This window comes from Schistocerca americana, chromosome 2 (genome assembly GCF_021461395.2).
Source record: "Schistocerca americana isolate TAMUIC-IGC-003095 chromosome 2, iqSchAmer2.1, whole genome shotgun sequence".
NCBI lineage: Eukaryota > Metazoa > Arthropoda > Insecta > Orthoptera > Acrididae > Schistocerca > Schistocerca americana.
Window position 1 is genome coordinate 657,971,669 of NC_060120.1, and position 19,717 is coordinate 657,991,385.

A 19,717-nucleotide genomic window follows, 5' to 3' on the forward strand; every position below is an offset into this window, starting at 1 on the left:
CAATGTAAGAGACAGACACGTACTAAAATGTCACAGGAGGTTCTGTTACAAGACAGGCTCTCACAATTTGTTTCGTAAATGCTTGTATGATATAGCATCACATAAGTAAAACGGGATCTATCGTAGTGTACAAAACAGCTGCATTGTCTTGAATTATAGCTTGTTGTTGTCAAATGTAAAATGATTGTGTCTCTTCCGACATGTGAGCCAATGACATGAAAGTTTGTATTCTCTCATGTTATTTTACGTTTCTGAAACGTTTTATTACAAATGTTCATGACAGTTTATTTATTGACACATTTGAACGTGAGAGATGCTCTCAGGTCGTGTAATTTTTCTGTCATGCTGAAAGAAACTGCTTAACATAGATGTTTTTTTTCTGGAGGTTAAATTCTCGATTTTTCTTTACTGTGATGACAGTGTTTTCCATCGCAGAACGACAGACCTATTGGAGGCATTAGGGACCTGCCTAGTCTGTGTGAGATCCTGTAGCAGGTGCGCTCCCTAACCATTAACGGTAGCTATGCACTAGACTTTAGACAAACAAGTTTAACTTGGGATGGCTGTTCTTTTATCTCCTGTTATTTAGTTAACTATACATGCCTTTGAGTTGGTGAAGGACCATCGCCTTGAGGCAGCCAGTGTCTGCGAGTTTGTGGTGGAAGGCCAGGTGTGGCCAGTGACCGCGAGGTGCTCGTCCATAGCAGTTCGCCATTTGAAAAAGCCTGTGTCCTCCCTGTGTAGGTGTATGGTTGGATGGAGGGAGGGGTGGGATGAGGGAAGGTAAGAGGGCCTCGAGTTTTGGCAGTTTGTGAGCGCCTATTGAGGGGAATACACTTTTAGCTACTACCCTCACTGCAGTCTTTTGGGACGACGATTTTCCACAATACTTATGCTGCATTATGACCTGTTCATGATGGGTTCTTGTTTTTTCACGGCAGTTCCGAAGTGTAATTGAACAGTGAAGCATTTTTTCCATCGGTTGTGGTAGCATGTATTGGCTTCGTTTACTTTGGCTGCAGGATGATTTTTGAGCAGGCACCTATAGCGAACTGATGTCAAACAATGATAGATACTATCCTCAGGTGTATGCTTACTGGTAACACACTTTTTAATCTCCTCTTTGTCCAACATCAGCATCTCGTCAATTGAATATATTTAGTGCGAAAAAGAATAAAGAGAGGACCTTACACCCCAGCTTTTCCTCCCACCAGCTTATAGGTGAATGGTAGAGTTGAGTGTATCTCACTAGTTTACAGTGGTATTGCGAAATTTCTCCCAACAGGATACCACCGGTTGTATGGTATCGTCAATTTTTGGGCTGTATTCCGTTTTTGGGCAGTCCTTGTGTAGCGCTATGCATGTAGTTGTGTAATTAGGTCCGATGTTTGTGATCAGTTACGTAATTTGGACCGATCTTTATGTTAGTTTTCAACCAAAATAAAATAAAGTACACTACCTAACCTTCGTTTCCTGCATCTGGAGAGTTTCCATATGTTGAGGGAGCACTTGGACCCTCCATCCAGAAGACCCAGGGTTCGAGTCCCAGAAAGGGCATGGCCATTTTTATGTTCCCGCCTATTCTAAGCCTATTCTAAGCCTCTGGTGGTATAATTGTGTTAAGGGGTGTACTTGGGCTTTTGTCCAGGAGGCCCAGGGTTTGAGTCCTGGAAAGGGCACTACCAGTTTTAATTTCCCGCCAATTCCCGGGGGCGGGTTGAATGTCTGCACAGCACTGGTACAAAGAAATTCCCACCAAAATTCTAAATTCCCGCCAAATTTCGAAACTCCCGCAAAAAAATCGAAATTCCCAGCTATATGGTAGGTGGGGCATTGGGTGGAGCATGGGGAGGGGAATGGAGGAGGGGGGGCTGGGGTTCTTATCCAGGCTGAGAGAAACATATGACGTCATCCAGGGATGGGGTAGGTGTGGTCAAGGGGATTAACAATCGACCAATTTAATTTAATCTGCATTTCGATCAGGTATCAAAAGTGCACCTGTAGCCCCATCTCCCTCTTATTATCAGCAACATTCCCTAACACTGAAATAGCATACTTTCATAGCACGAAAGTTGTAATACATAAAGCATTAATTGTGAGAAGTATTTAACTATTGAAATGTAGCTCACTGTCATTTAATACAACTTGTGAGATCGTGCAGAGTATAGTCCCTCCTGGACTTTTGGGTGAAAATTGAAATAACCGGCTGTAAATACAAACAGCGTCTGCCGATCACCAGATGTTTACAATGATTACCAATTAACAATGCTCTTTTTGTGGGAGGGTCGTGTAAGGGCGTTAACAACACCTCCCTCAAAATTCCAGAGCCTCGAAATCAAATGGCTTTTATCATACTTTTGCTAATCTGTTAGTAACCCACATTCATTACCCAACCCAAAATAAGACTGAAACTAAAATTTATTCAGTACAGCACCAGCCTATACCGGATTCTAAAAAGTTATAGATTGTGCTTAGAAAAGAAGGGAGGAAAATTAGTGTTTATCGTCATATCGATAACGACTTCACTAGCTTGGTTAGGACAAGCATCAGCTAGAAAAATGGCTTTCTTCTTCTCGAAGAAACTATCTCATCATTTGCCTTAAGCAATTTAGAACGACCTCGGAAAACCGAATACTGAACGCCCTTTTGGAACTGGAATCGCCATCCTCTCGGCTGCCAGACTAATGACTTAATTAGCTTGCCACAACTATAAAAGAGGAGAAACATGTTTCAAATTCTTACACGTTACTGTGCAACAATGCAATAACAATCAAAGACATGAAAGGGGTACGAAACTAACGCGCGCACACACACACACACACACACACACACACACACACACACGAGTATAAGTATAGTAACGTTCGCACGCCTGAGTGGTAGCAAACAATTAAGATCGGTAGCAGTCCCTCCCCCACAAAATGGCCAATGGTCACTAAGGATGAGAACTAAGGTGGAAATATACACAAAGCAGTAATTAACACTGCAAGACTTGGTGTCAAATGCACATTTCTTAGTATTTACTAATGTATAGTATTTAAATGTTGTCAAACTTGGAGAGATTGAAAAATAAGCCATCCAGTTGCAAACAAAAGCCTGTTGCAAACCTTGATCTATATTTTGACAAATTTGAACTGTCTTCCTCTGACGGTTGTTACATCAGATACTGATGAAGTACACTGAATAAAGCCAAACAGCTCTTGTCATATTAGACGCCTGCAATATTATAGTGCTACAACCCCAAGCCACGACCTGTGATTATTTGTATTATTGCGTGGATGTCGATTACGACAACAGTTGTTTGCCTTTATTCAGTGTACTTTATCCGCATCTGATGTAACAGGGTCCATTACACCGTCTGAAGAAGACAGTTTTAAAATTGTGAAAATCTAGGTCAGAGATTCTAGTAAACATTTATTTGTAACTGGTTGGCTGAATTTTCAACCTATTATAATTTACTGTCACATAGTTACTAAAGTTGCAACCAAGTTACAGAATTTAAATGTTTATATACATTTCCAACTAGACTGCCGACATTATCCAGACTAACAGCTTCACAATGGTAATTTCAGTAACTCCATAAACAACCTCACCTATTAATTGGAATTATATTTGATGTTGTCAGTCATTCGCCGAGTAAACCGACCAATCAGAAATGCGATATGTGCAGACAGTCGCGAAACACTCACACTACACACCACTCAAGAACTTTCACACTGACTTTGTTCATTTACTGTGACTAGATAACATAGGTGAAGCATTACCCGGCCCCGATAACGCCTGTGTGTGACCTATTATCGGAATTAAATGTTACAATGGCACAAGTACAGTGTTTCGCCGTTAATCACAACATGAAATTTGTTATTCTGAATAACCACTGCAGAAACTACTCAACAAGCGTATCACACATGAATATAAATACCAACTGCAACTCATAATTACGGTTCACAGCTGCTTCAGATCCTGTAAACAAAGTTATTCTTGAAATTGGGCAAAATCAACCATCAAAAATACAGTCTCAATAATTTAAGTCCAGAGAAGAGTTAAAGTCTGTAACTCACACTCACAAAATTATTCCAAGTGCACTGAAAAGTTCACGTTCTTACCCTGTGCTCACAAAAAAATTATTACAAGAGCTACAAAAAGTTAATCCTGTACGAGTAACTCGTGTTCACAAAATTATTCGAAGATCCTCAGAAAGCTAGAGTACGTAACTTACACGGCTATTCAGCGGTACCACCACTCTCAAAGTCGCCAATAACGACTGACTAAAGCACTCACCAATAACGACTGACTAAAGCACGAAGACTCTGACAAATGATGACAAAAGACAATTCTCATCCTTCTGCTCTCCCTTAAATACTTTCCCTGATGACAGACATTACTGAACACAAGTCATCCGCGCAGGATTAGCCGAGCGGTCTCGGGTGCTGCAGTCATGGACTGTGCGGCTGGTCCCGACGGAGGTTCGAGTCCTTCCTCGGGCATGGGTGTGTGTGTGTTTGTCCTTAGGATAATTTAGGTTAAGTAATGTGTAAGCTTAGGGACTGATGATCTTAGCAGTTAAGTCCCATAAGATTTCACACACATATGAACATATTTGAACAAGTCAGACAAACAATGTCCAAAAATCAAAATGAAAGCTAGCTAATGTATAAGGATAAAATGCAAGACACAGAAAACACAGAACATTATTGCAATGATTTTATGACCCCTCATTTAAATAACACAGTATTAAACAAGTTATTAATAAAGACTACAGAGCATACCTATTTCCTGTTTACACATCTCAATACTTTACATAATGTTGCACTACTGGCCATTAAAATTGCTACACCAAGAAGAAATGCAGATGATAAACGGGTATTCATTGGACAAATATATTATACGGACAAATATATTATACTAGAACTGACATGTGATTACATTTTCACGCAATTTGGGAGCATAGATCCTGAGAAATCAGTACCCAGAACAACCACCTCTGTCCGTAATAAGGGCCTTGATACGCCTGGGCATTGAGTCAAACAGAGCTTGGATGGCGTATACAGGTACAGCTGCCCATGCAGCTTCAACACGTTACCACAGTTCATCAAGAGTAGTGACTGGCGTATTGTGACGAGCCAGTTGCTCGGCCACCATTGACCAGACGTTTTCAATTGAAGAGAGATCTGAAGAATGTGCTGGCCAGCGCAGCAGTCGAACATTTTCTGTATCCAGAAAGGCCCGTACAGGACCTGCAACATGCGGTCGTGCATTATCCTGCTGAAATGTAGAGTTTCACAGGGATCGAATGAAGGGTAGAGCCACGGGTCGTAACACATCTGAAATGTAACGTCCACTGTTCAAAGTGCCGTCAGTGCGAACAAGAAGTGACATAGACGTGTAACCAATGGCACTTCATACCATCACGCCGGGTGATACGCCAGTATGGCGATGACGAATACACGCTTCCAACGTGCGTTCACCGCGATGTCGCCAAACACGGATGCGCCATCATGACGCTGTAAACAGAACCTGAATTCATCCGAAAAAAAAGGACATTTGCCATTCGTCCACCCAGGTTCGTTGTTGAGTACACTATCACAGGCGCTCCTGTCTGCGACGCAGCGTCAAGGATAACCGCAGCCATATTCTCCGAGCTGATAGTCCAGGCTGCTGCAAACGTCGTCGAACTGTTCGTGCAGATGGTAGTTGACTCGCCAACGTCCCCATCTGTTGACTCAGGGATCGAGACGTGTCTGCACGATCCGTTACAGCCATGAGGATAAGATGGCTGTCATCTCGACTGCTAGTGTTACGAGGCCGTTGGGATCCAGCACGGCGTTCCGTATTAGCCTCCTGAAACCGCCGATTCCATATTCTGCTAACAGTCATTGGATCTCAACCAGCGCGAGCAGCAATGTCGCGATGCGATAAACCGCAATCGCGATAGGCTACAATCCGACCTTTATCAAAGTCGGAAACGTGATGGTACGCATTTCTCCTCCGTACACGAGGCATCACAACAACGTTTCAGCAGGCAACGCCGGTTAACTGCTGTTTGTGTATGAGAAATCGGTTGGAAACTTTCCTTATGTCAGCACGTTGTAGGTGTCGCCACCGGCGCCAACCTTGTGTGAATGCTGTGGAAAGCTAATCATTTGCGTATCACAGCATCTTCTTCGTGTCGGTTAAATTTCGCGTCATCTTCGTGGTGTAGCAATTTTAATGGCCAGTAGTATATAAATACTATGAAAGAATAAATTGTGAGTATGCGTCCGTTTTGAGGATTAGGTAAGGGTTTGAGAAAGTCATGCTGTCTTCGTACTATGTGTATATGTAGCGGATTTATAGTACTGACACACTTACATAAAAACTTATAATAAACTCGTCTGTAATTCGTTAAACACATGCGTTATCTGAAAAGAAAGTTGTTGAAACGTTTACTAATGTCAATATCTTCCTTTTTATGCTTTGTACCATTAGATTGCTTCACTGGTTCAATAGTTAATTTTATAATCAGTCAGAATTAAACCGTTTATAGCTTTCATAATAAGTATCCTAGAATTATACTTGTATTTGAAATGATGTCATCTGGTGAACTTCAATTTTCTGTATCATGTTTGTAGAGACTGTAACATAATTTTATTGAAGATTTTACCTTCATCTTCAATTTCAACTACCGTTGTGTCCACTGAGTTGCCCCGGCAGCGCTCAGCCTCCTGCATTCAATGCAGCCCTCATCTGGTCAGCTGGCCACCATGAGGAATGATGATGTTTTTATCTGGAATTTCCTGAATAATGTCATCTAGATGATTCCAAAAGGCCTCCACTTTTTCTTTGTTTTTCCTGTTATCCTCATTTAATGGGGCATGTGAATTGACAATTGTGTAGATTTTGTTTGTGCTTGTGAATGTAAGACTTGAGATTCTTTCTGATTGGGAATCAAAGTCAACTATTGAGTTCTAGATTTGTTTGTTGATTATAAAGGCTGTCCCAAGATGTGGTACAATTTTCATTACTCTCGGTCCCACTTTACCTTTGTATATCCTAAAACCTTCGGAATCGAAGGTATCTGTATCCATGTATCGTGTTTCTTGAAGGCTGTTATGAGTACGTTGTGGTTCTTTAGCGTATCTGTTAGATGTTTCAGTTTTCCGGTTTCCAACAACGAGTTTGCATTGAAAACTGCTAGGAACGTTGATTGCCTATATTGAAATTTGGATGAGATTCCAAGACACTCCGACTTGTCTTTGTGCAATGTTGCAGACTCCCCAGAATCCGAATGTCTGCTGACGTACTGGCGCACGGTGGATCGTCCACCTGGGGCAAAATAGTTTACATCACTCACTTCCTTGATTGATGAAAGTTATTTTGGGTGTGGCCCAAAGGCCACAAAATATACAACCAAGATTGTGAGTCCTGGAGGTAGTTCTTCCGCTCTCTCCGCCGTTGGGAATCTGAACTTCCTCTACCGCCTTTGAGACCGTTGACCAGGTTTCACCTAGTAACCCTAGGCAGGGGCCCTTACAGGGTACTACCATCCGGAGCCAGATGGAACCAGGTTTTTTAACGAGGTGTTACTCCTTCCCCTCCTCCTTTCTTGTCACTTGTGAAATGAGGCCCCGGACTTGGGACCGGCAGTGGTGGAGTTCATGGGTATTCCATAAATCACTTTAAGTGAATATCAAAGTGGTAAAATTCTCTAGCGGTTGTTCAGTACTTCTTTTACTATACGAAATGACAAACTGTTAGCGTTTTCAGAGAAAATGTTGGTGCGGTTTTTATGGCGGTGTTCAAACAGTACAACGAAACCTTGAATAAAGACAATTTGATGTACAAATCACTAAATGTCGTGGCTGCAACTGAAAATAAAAAAAATACTAATCTTACTATTTAAAGCCATAATGGCTCATGATATGGCACTGCTTTGGTTACATCAATAAACGAACAATTTGAGGAATAAGCTGAGCAGCAATCAGTGACTGTTTGCTGTCGACACGTGTGACGTTTTGAGCTCCTGACTCTCAGAGCTAGTGACAGGGCAGAGTTTTTTTGGCAGCTCGTGGCGGCTGGCAAACCGGGTGAGGAATGCAAGGAATGCAGGTGGCGGAGTGCCGGCAGTGAGTTTTTCCCGTGACTGTACTGCGCACTCGTGGCTGAACGATGGTGACAACTCAATGGCAGCCACGATGGTTGAATTGAAATGTAAATTTAATATATTCCACGACATTACGCAATAGACCTTACAAATAAGATACAAAAAACATCTTCACCAGAAAAATCGTGCTGACTATCCGAGCTCATTTCAACTACAATTATAGCTGTACGATAAATTTTACTTAAGCTTCATTTGTTTCAATTGTGATAGAGCATAAAGTAACGTTTGAACAGCTGTATCACTCCAATCACATGATGTAATAATGAAAGATGATGATTCAGTGAAGACCATAAGAAGTTACTTTTCAAATGACGCATATTTATAAAGAGTTTATTAAACCTTTATTTTCAAAAATGTCAATACTGTAAATATTCCACAGTTACACGTAATATGAAGGCAGCGTGAGTTTTCCAAATCCTTACCTAATCTTCATAGTGGATTTACTGTTTCATGGGTATGTATAGTTTCATGTTAAGTATTGTCATGTTGTAGAAAGCGGACATAGCCGTGCTTTGTGAACTTTGACAATAACTTGTTTAAGGTAGGTAGGTGGTTAGTGTTTAACGTCCCGTCGACAGCGAGGTCATTAGAGACGGAGCGCAAGCTCGGGGTAGGGAAGGATTGGAAAGGAAATCGGCCGTGCCCTTTCAAAGGAAACATCCCGGCATTTGCCTGAAACGATTTAGGGAAATCACGGAAAACCTGAATCAGGATGGTTGGAGACGGGATTGAACCGTCGTCCTCCCGAATGCGAGTCCAGTGTGCTAACCACTGCGCCACCTCGCTCGGTAAATAACTTGTTTAACACTGTATTGTTATTGTAACAAGATGTCACAAACTCTCTACAATGATTTTCTCTTTTCATGCTCATAAATTAAGGATAATGCAGATACATGGTGAAACAATGCTCTGGTGGGCGGTTTGTGGGTTTAAATCACGTCGTGGTATGACCATGTGGTGGATATGACCTGCGGTCGTCGCACGGTGACGCTGACAGCAGTCCACATACGCAGAGGTGTGTTGGTGCATGTCAGAGTACGGTCCAGCGAGTAAATGTGCAGAAGTTTTCAGACATGCTAATGGTGACTGTGTGTTGAAAATAGCTCAAAGAACACATGTTGCTGACGTTATGAGCGGTAGAATACTAGGGCGACTGGAGGTTGGTCAAACACAGCAGGTCGTAGCACGGGCCCTACGTGTGCCACTAAGTATGATCTCAAGATTATGGCAACGATTCCAGCAGACAGGAAACGTATCCAGGCGCTACAGTACGGGACGTCCACAGAGTACAACACCACAAGAAGACCGATATCTTACTATCAGTGCCCGCAGACGGCCACGGAGTACTACAGGTAGCCTTGTTCGGGACCTTACTGCAGCCACTGGAACAGTTGTCTCCAGATACACAGTCTACAGACGATTTAACAGACACGGGTTATTCGCCCGTAGACCTGCTAGGTGCAATCCACTGACCCCTGGTAACAGGAGAGCCTGTAAAGCCTAGTGTCAAGAACACAGTACATGATCATTGGAACAGTGGTCCCAGGTTACGTTCACGGACGAATCCAGGTATGGTCTGAACAGTGATTCTCGCCGGGTTTTCTTCTGGCGTGAACCAGGAACCAAATACCAACCTCTTAATGTCCTTGAAAGGGACCTGTATGGAGGTCTTGGTTTGATGGTGAGAGATGGGATTATGATTGGTGCACGTACACCCCTGTAGGTCTTTGACAGAGAAACTGTAACAGTTCAGGTGTATCGGGACGTCATTTTGCACCAGTATGTCCGCCTTTTCAGGGGTGCAGTGGGCCCCACCTTCCTCCTGATGGATGATAACTCACGGCCACACCGAGCTGCGGTCGTGGAGGAGTACCTTGAAACAGAAGATATCAGGCGAATGGAGTGGCCTGCCTGTTCTACAGACCTAGACCCCATCGAGCATATCTGGGATACTCTCGGTCGACGTATCGCTGCACGTCTTCAAACCCCTAGGACACTTCAGGAGCTCCGACAGGCACTGGTGCAAGAATAGGAAGCCACACGCCAGCAGCTGCTTGACCACCTGTTCCAGGGTATGCCAACCCGTTGTGTGGCCTGTGTACGTGTGGATGGTGATCTTATTCCATTTTGATGTCAGGGTAGATGCGCAGGAAGCAGTGGCGTTTTGTAGCACATGTGTTTCGGGACGGTTTTCTCAACTTTTCACCAATGCCGTGGACTTACTGATCTTTGTCGTGTGTGTTCCCTATGTGCCTATGCCATTAGCGCCAATTTTGTGTATTGCCACGTTGTGTGGCACCACATTGTGCAGTTATCCTCAATTTATGAGCATGAGTAGGTGGTGTTTACTTAGTACTTTACTTGGATTCAGTAGTGTCTGACGTGGCTTGAAGTATGTAAGGGAGAGCAGTAGCAGAACAGGTTCAAACAATAGTCGAGATCCCAATAGCATTTGTTTATTGACCGATTTCGGCTTATGTTAAAGCCGTCCTCAGATTTTTTGGGATCCCCTATCGTACACTGACAGTGCACAATCGCGCACAATCGAGCCGCCAGCACTAGCGGCCCAAAAGATATGAGGATGGTTTTAACATAAGCCGAAATCGGTCAATAAACAAATGTTTTTGAGATCTCGGCTGTTGATTTTTAACCCTACGTACAGCACCAGAGTCCGCAGCTCGTGGTCTTACGATAGCGTTCTCGCTTCCCGCACGGGGTCCCGGGTTCGAATCCCGGTGGGGTCAAGGATTTTCTGTGCCTCGAGATGACTGGGTGTTGTTGTGTCGTCTTCCTCATCATCATTCATCCCCATTACGGTCGGAGGAAGGCAACGGCAAACCACCTCCACTAGGACCTTGCCTAGTACAGCGGTGCGGCTCTTCCGCATCGTCCCCTACGCTCCTCGGAGTATGGGACCTCATCATCATCACAGCACCAGATCGTTGCGCTCCACATTATGAATAGGAGAATAACTGTTTTGTCGGTGTCTGCCGTCGGTGGAATAGCTGTACAGGTTACATACTCTAACTTTCTGATGAATTTGGAATAATTTAAAAAACACGAATTATATACTTAACTTTTATAGGACTAGTGATAGTTTTTTGCGAGCACAGACTAAACACTTGAACGTTTCCACGTTGGGACAATTTTATGAGGGTGAGTTACAGACTTTATCCTTTCACTGGACTCAAATTATATGACTGCAATTTTGGTGATTCATTTTGCATAACTCATAGAACTCTAACTTTTTATACAGTACCTGAGGCAGCTGGGAAGTATAATTATTTGGTGCAGTTGATATTTATATTCGTGTGTGAGAAACACGGTGAACGGTTTCGCAGTCATTATTTGAGCTATGAAACTTTGCGTCGTGACTGATTAGTGGGTCACTGAGATTTCATTCTTTGAATGTCTCATGTTTGTTTTAGTGAATGTGTCTTGAATATTTCGTGCAGTTGACTGAACTTTACTCGCATATGCTTCTGTATTCAAGGCTCTAATCACACTACATAATTTAATTATTGTTTAATTGTTTGTTTTATTTGATTTAAGTCCGCCAATTATGAGAGGCTACCATTCACGTAAATGTGAACATTATTTAAATAAACATTTATTTGTTTTAACCCACCACCGTCTTATTTCGTCAACGTCATTAATCATCTTCTTTTTGGCTCTACATCTCATTGTGATCCTTGGGCTCTTGAACAGTTTTCCACCATTTATCTCCGTTGATGGAGCTCTCCAATTTCTATAAACCATTTTCCGGAGCTTCTCGATAATTCTATCCGCCAATCTTATTTTTGGCAGACCACGTCCTCTCTGCTGGACTTCCTTCTAATGGATTTTGGGTACTTCCACATCTCTCGTCTGTGTTATATGCCCATCTCATCTCAATCTGGGTGATTTCATTATTTCTCTGTTCAGTGGGTCTTTATAAACGTTGTACAACTCAAGACAGTGTCTTTTCCTCCTTCTTTCTCCTACACAATTTGATGATTCTCTGAAGAATCTTTCTTTCAAATGCGTCCAGTATTTTGATGTCTTTTGGTACTAGGTTCGCCGCGCGGGATTAGCCGAGCGGTCTTGGGCGCTGCAGTGCAAAAGACTGTGAGGCTAGTCCCAGCGGAGGTTCGAGTCCTCCCTCGGGCAAGGGTGTGTGTGTTTGTCCTGTGGATAATTTAGGTTAAGTAGTGTGGAAGCTTAGGGACGGACGACCTTAGCAGTTAAGTCTCATAAGATTTCACACACATTTGAACATTTTTTTGGTACTAGGTTCCAAGTTTCGGAGTTGTGTGTGTGCACTGCTCTTATAAGTGTTTTGTAGATGAGTAAATTTGTGGTGCATGTCAGGGGCCTTGATAATAAGAGTCTTGTTAGAGCAAAATATGCTCTATTGGCTGCTATTACTCTTTGTTAATGTCATAGGAAGTTTTTTTGAGTAGGTGACTATCGAAGCGAGATACTAGAATTGCTCAACTCTCTCAGTGGTTTAGTTTTACAATGTTATTGAGGCCAGCTTGTTCTCCTTGCGTGCCTTTCCGGCAGCCGTGTATTTTGTTTTCTCCTGGTTGATGTATAAACCCATGTTCCTGCTAAACCGATCAAGTGCAACGAATGTCTTTTGCATTGTCTTCATGGTTCTTTCCACTGTACCTATATTATCCGCATAAGTGAGTGGCAGCACTTATTGGTGGAAGGTTGACCTCCAGCTGAAAAGGTTTGCAGCTCTCAGCACCGTCTCCGGAGTAGCATTAGAAAGGAGGCAAACCAGTGCTTCTCCTTGCTGCACCCGCTTTCGATGTTTAATGTGTGAGATATCATTCTTCCTGCACTTATGCTACTTCATGTCTCGCTCATTGTCATTCTCACTGTAGCTAATTTTGCAGGGATTCCAAATTCAATCAGGGCTTGATATAATTGCATTCAGTCTCAGTCTAGTTAAAAAAAAAAAAGAAAGAAAAAAAAAGAAAAAAAAAGCGTCTCCTCTAGGTTTTGCCTTAAAGCGTAGACCTCATCTACAGTTGAGTTTCCTGGTAGGATGCATAATGGTACACCCGAATCTCTCTCATGCCGCATAGTATGTTTGAGAATACTTTTTACCCCAAGTTAAGCAATGTTTTCCCCCAGTAGTTATCACATTCTAATTGATCTCCCATCTTGTATATGGGACAAATTATCCTTTATTTCTATTGTTGGAGCATTTTCTTCTCTCCCCTGTCTAAAGTAGCCATGTTGAGGAAGGTTCGTTCCAATTCACTGCCTCCTCGCTTAAGCAGTTCGGTTGCTTTCAGTTTCTTATGACAGCTCTTATTTGTTGAAGGTTTGGTGGATCTATGATATCAGAGTCGTTTTGTCCGCTACCTCTGCTGAGTCTCTTGAAGTTACAATTTTGTGGTTGTGGAGTTCGTCAAAATGTCGGCGCCATCGTTCACACATCTCTCACCCATCATTCAAAATTTTTCCTGCTTCATCTTCTGTCAAGCTTGTTGTAACACTGAAGGGTTCCCACGCTATATTTACTTCACTGTAGAATTTCGTTGCCTCATCGTTATTCCTCAGAAGCTACATTTCCTCAGTTTGCTTTCATCCATTGTTTCTTTCTTGTCAGGTGGTTATTCTTTTCAGTTCTTCGTTTTCCTTAATGAACTTCCGTCACCTTTCTTGTTCACTGTGATTTTAGTGTCCTGTTATATGCCTTGTCCTTTCCTTCTGTTACCATTTGGCATTTAGCACCGAGCCATGGATATCTCATATGCCTTATTTCACTTCTTATTATTTCATCTGCTAACTATGTTATTAACCATACGAGATTTATCCAATCATTTCAGATATGTTTACCCTGTTAGATAACTTCTCTGCTTACCAAAAAGTTCAAAAATGGTCAAAATGGCTCTGAGCACTATGGGACTTAACATCTGAGGCCATCAGTCCCCTAGAACTTAGAACTACTTAAACCTAACTAACCTAAGGACATCACACACATCCATGCCCGAGGCAGGATTCGAACCTGCGACAGTAACGGTCGCGCGGTTCCAGACTGAAGCGCCTAAAACCGCTCGGCCACCACGGCCGGCTTACCAAAAAGTGTTTGAGAATATATTCTGCATTACAATACACGACCCACATCTCTCTCAAGAACGAGGCAAACAACCAATTTAAGTGATGCATTGCCCATACCAACAAAACACCAGGTGCACACTGTAATGTAGGGGAATGTGTTGTTGTTGGGTGGCTGCTGGACGATACATGATGACTTAGACAGAATTTCTCTTTGGTGTGATGAGTGGAACTGGCTCTATACGTACGAAAATGTAAGAAATGTTGGTGAGTCAAAAAAACTACCTTGTAACGTTCGAGTTCAACACTAGTCAATTAAATGTCTAGGCGTGACGTTACGAAGCGATGTAAAATGGAATGAGTGTGTAAGGTCGGTTGTGCGAGGTATTCTTGAATCCTGCTCGAGTTTTTAAGGTTCCCATCAAGACGGATCAAAGGAAGATATAGGCGCAAATCATAGGCACGCTGTTAGGTTTGTTACTGGTTGGTCTGATCATCATTCGAGTTTTACAGAAAGGCGCGGTGGACTCAAATGGGAATCCGTGGTGGGGGGGATTAGATTCACGAAACAATGAGAGACTTTAGAGAACCATCATTTGCGACAGACTGCAAAAACATCCTATGGATTTTATGTTTTTCCGTGGCACAATCTCAGGCAAACATAGCAACACAAAAAGATATAGAGCATAAAATACACTACTGGCCATTAAAATTGCTACACCGAGAAGAAATGCAGATGATAAATTGGTATTCATTCGACAAATATAATAAAAGGGTATTCATTGGACAAATATATTATACTAGAACTGACATGTGATTACATTTTCACGCAGTTTGGGTGCATAGGTCCTGAGGAATCAGTACCCAGAACAACCACCTCTGGTCGTAATAAGGGCCTTGATACGCCTGGGCATTGAGTCAAACAGAGCTTGGATGGCGTATACAGGTACAGCTTCAACACGATACCACAGTTCATCAAGAGTAGTTACCGGCGTATTGTGACGAGCCAGTTGCTCGGCCACCATTGACCAGACGTTTTCAGTTGTGAGAGATCTGGAGAATGTGCTGGCCAGGGCAGCAGTCGAACATTTTCTGAATCCAGAAAGTCCCGTACAGGACCTGCAACATGCGGTCGTGCATTATCCTGCTGAAATGTAGAATTTCGCAGGGATCGAATGAAGGGTAGAGCCACGTGTCGTAACACATCTGAAATGTAACGTCCACTGTTCATAGTGCCGTCAGTGCGAACAAGAAGTGACCTAGACGTGTAACCAATGGCACCCCATACCATCACGCCGGGTGATACGCCAGTATGGCGATGACGAATACACGCTTCCAATGTGCGTTCACCGCGATGTCGCCAAACACGGATGCGCCATCACGACTCTGTAAACAGAACCTGGATTCATCCGAAAAAAAGGACATTTGCCAATTGTGCGCCCAGGGTTCGTCGATGAGTACACCATCGCAGGCGCTCCTGTCTGTGACGCAGGGTCAAGGGTAACCGCAGCCATAGTCTCCGAGCTGATAGTCCAGGCTGCTGCAGACGTCGTCGAACTGTTCGTGCAGATGGTAGTTGTCTCGCCACCGTCCCCATCTGTTGACTCAGGGATCGAGACGTGGCTGCACGATCCGCTACAGCCATGAGGATAAGATGCCTGTCATCTCGACTGCTAGTGTTAAGAGGCCGTTGGGATCCAGCACGGCGTTCCGTATTACCCTCCTGAACCCACCGATTCCATATTCTGCAAACAGTCCTTGGATCTAGACCAACGCGATCATCAATGTCGCGATACGTTAAACCGCAATAGCGATAGGCTACAATCTGAAACGTGATGGTATGCATTTCTCCTCCTTACACGAGGCATCACAACAACGCTTCACCAGTCAACGCCGGTCAACTGCTGTTTGTGTATGAGAAATCGGTTGGAAACTTCCCTTATGTCAAGACGTTGTAGGTGTCGCCACCGGCGCCAACCTTGTGTGGATGTTCTGAAAAGCTAATCATTTGCGTATTACCGCATCTTCTTCCTGTCGGTTACAACTCGCGTCTGTAGCACGTCATCTTCGTGGTGTAGCAATTTTAATGGCCAGTAGTGTAATTGTGTTCTTTTTAGGAATATACTGTGGCATGCCTTTGGAGAAAGTGGTGTATAGACTACGTGAGTTTAAAACTATATTTAAATTAGAAAAATCCATTACACACACACACACACACACACACACACACACACACACACACACACACACACACAAAATTTGGATTCTTACTTAGGATAACAGACGCCATTCAGCCAGAAATAAATAAAAAGGCCCCCAGTCAACTAGTTCGACGACGATTTTGAAGAGCTTTCTTTGGATGTCAGGTGAATAGCAAAACTGGTAATCCTTTTCCTTTACTGCCAACTGGGAAACGCGGCGTTCAGTCCCAGCCTATTTAAGCAGCCCGCTCTCTTTATTTATTTATTTATTTAATCTGATCAGATTAGGACCACCAGGCCGTCTCTTACATCGGACCAGTGTTCCACACATGCAGCAATTTACACATCATAGTTACATCATGACAGTTGTTTGAATACGGAAAATAGCTTAATCTAATCACAATATGAATAAAGATTAATGACTAAGACCTAATACAGTAAATACTGGCAGAAGTTTTACAACAGGTGCCATACACAAAAATTATGATAAAAGCAATGATAATAATAGTAAAAGAAAAAATGAAATACTAACGGTAAACATGAGAAAAACTCGCAATGGTAATGAAGGTTTGTGCAGATGTACGTTAATATATTGGTATATAAAGTAGCTGTTTACTGATATAGCGAGTTTAGGGGAAGGGAGATTTAAGGAGGCCGCATCAGTTACGAAAAAACTGGGAACTGATGAAGATCAAGTAAGAAAGAAGGAAGTAATGAGGTGAAGTGCATTTATGTACAGAGTAAGGCAATACTGTTGCTTAAGTAGATACGTCATTAACTGTTTTTTGAAGCCGGACGTGTTTTAAGTCCTGCAATATAACGAGGGAGGTTATTCCAGAGTGGGGTTCCTGCTACTGTAAAGGACTTCGAGAATGTGACTGGGCAATGTAGTTTTATTATGATGGGAACATGTGTTTTTGTCATGTTATCCAGACATGAGCGTTAAGGACGAGGAGAGATATGACGGACAGTGTTCATTTATAAGACAGTAGATGAGACAGAGTGTATGGAAACCTCTGCGTTTGTCTGCACGCAGCTAGGACAGTTGTGCATATGCTGGTGAAATGTGATCAAAAAGTCGAACGTCACAGATATATCGGACGCAGGCATTGATGACCAGTTCCAGACGTCGCGAATTTTCCTGAGAGGGACCTTGTAGGATGATATCGCTCTAGTCAATGATTGGGAGTATAAGCGTTTGTACTAATTTCTTTTTCAGATTGAAAGGGAAGAGTATTTTATATATTTGTATGGCATGAAGGGATGCTGATGTTTTTTTGCACACTGCAGTTACGTGCTACGTCCAATTTAGATTTTCATCCATTATTACTCCCGAACTCTTTGCTGAGGGAGAGAACTTGATATTTGCTTCTTTTTGGATTAGACATGGTACGGATTCCCGATTTTTTTGGGTAATGAGCTTGGAACAGAGAATGAAGAGTGCGAAAATAAGAACCGTAATGATCAATGGCATGTATCAACGTGTGTGCACAATCTCTATAATTTTTAGAGGAACTTTATGTTGTCACTAGAAACATGGAATAGTTGTATTCCGTATTATTGTAATATATTTCGTCTATCAAAATCAAAGCTGCAACGCCAAGTGTAAATAAAGAAATTATAAATTACAGATAACACTAGGATTGATTCATTGATGAATGATGTAGAACTAACTTTTGGTTTGAACGCGACCTACTTTCTCTTGCACATTGGTACTGATGTTAATAAACAGCGAATTGTGTTACTAACAAGTCTGTGAACAGTGGACGATAAAATCAAGTTAGACACAATCACTGGTGAGAGTGAATGCAGTACAAGAAGACAGCAAAGATTCATGAATGGGATAAGTTCTTAATTACGATTGTTGAGTTCGCAACAGACAAGTAGATGATGGAAATGCTCCTTCAATATGAGATGTAATTGTTTTTTCCGCAGGAAAACCACAACACATTCCATGACAGAATAAAATTTTTATAAGATCCACATTTGTATATTTGTGTTAAATTCTTTTTGTGTAGTCTAATGATAGGCTATTCTTCCAAATATGTTTCAGTGTTAAACATTTAAGTAAGTTTTCAAGTAAGTTGACAAAAAAATTATGACTTGTTACGGTCTGTGTATTCATAAATTACTGTGTCAATTTTCCTTTATTTGAACTGAACGTGAAGTGAAAAAGTATCCAAAGGCCTTATGTAAATTCTTATATGATTTATCTCGTCACGTGCTCTTGTCATTATTTCACATTAGACTAAAACCCACGATCTGTAATGTTTAATCAGAGACTCAAATATGCCTTGTCTGTACGCAGGTGATGCCATCAGATTAACATGGAAACAGTAAAAGATACACGAGTGCCACCACCTCCATGGATCGACCGCAAATTCATAGAATTTGCCATCAGTAATAAAGAAAAGGTGAAAGTTACTGTAGAAAACATGAACATTCAACACGCAAATGCAGAAGGAATTGGCTATGGAAGCTTGATGTACAGAATTACCGCATTCGCAAAGTATGGAAATAGTGAGAAAGCAAGGAAAATATCCATAATCGTGAAAACAGCCCTTGAAACTGGAGCAATGAAGGAGGTGTTCGAAAGTTGTCAGGCATTCAGGATTGAGTCCCAGGCGCTGCACGAGGTGATGCCGCAGATCCACGACAAGCTGGCAGAACTGGAAGGTGACGAGTTCCAGCCGCTGGCAGCGCACTGCTACCACTGTGGCCAGAAGCCCTCTGACTTCCTGGTGCTAGAGGACCTGGCAGCAGCTGGGTTCAGGATGGCCAAGGCAGGCCGTCCGGTGGACTATGGGCACTGTGCGGCTGTGCTGAGGGCATACGCCAGGCTGCACGCCGCTTCAGCGTTTCTGCTCACCAGACAGCCACATTACAAGAACACTTTCTATAACAATATGTTTACCAACCAAACCGCCCAGAAACATTTCAGATCGTTGGCTTCTAACGTGATGTGCGCCCTAGCGAATGAGTTGGAAAAGTGCCCTGGCTACGAGGAGCACTCCCAGTAGTATAGGGAGTTTATTGAACGACGTCTCGATACAGCATACAGAATGTTAGAGGAGAACAAAAACCAAACAAAGTTACCTGTATTGACCCACGGCGACTGCTGGAAGAACAATATGATGTTTAAGTATATGAACGGAGAAGTAACAGAGGTCCGACTTCTCGATTTTCAGGTAATGACAGTTTCGGTAACTTGCTTAAGCAGTATTCTTATATCAAGCAGTTTGTAAATTTATTATGCATTTTCGAGATTCGCAGCGGTATTTTACAGTAGATACTTTCTGAAAACACAACCAGGTGG

The 19,717-nt window shown here is 42.5% G+C and overlaps 1 protein-coding gene across 1 annotated transcript in view; it reads left to right on the plus strand.

Moving 5' to 3' along the window:
- LOC124594296 overlaps positions 1-19,421 on the plus strand; it is a 36,771-nt gene extending 17,350 nt beyond the window's left edge. Inside the window, exon 2 of the mRNA XM_047132658.1 lies at positions 18,710-19,421. Coding sequence (XP_046988614.1) covers positions 18,729-19,421 — 693 coding nt within the window. The 5' untranslated portion in view covers positions 18,710-18,728. The remainder of the gene's footprint in view (positions 1-18,709) is intronic.
- Positions 19,422-19,717: the final 296 nt, after the last annotated feature.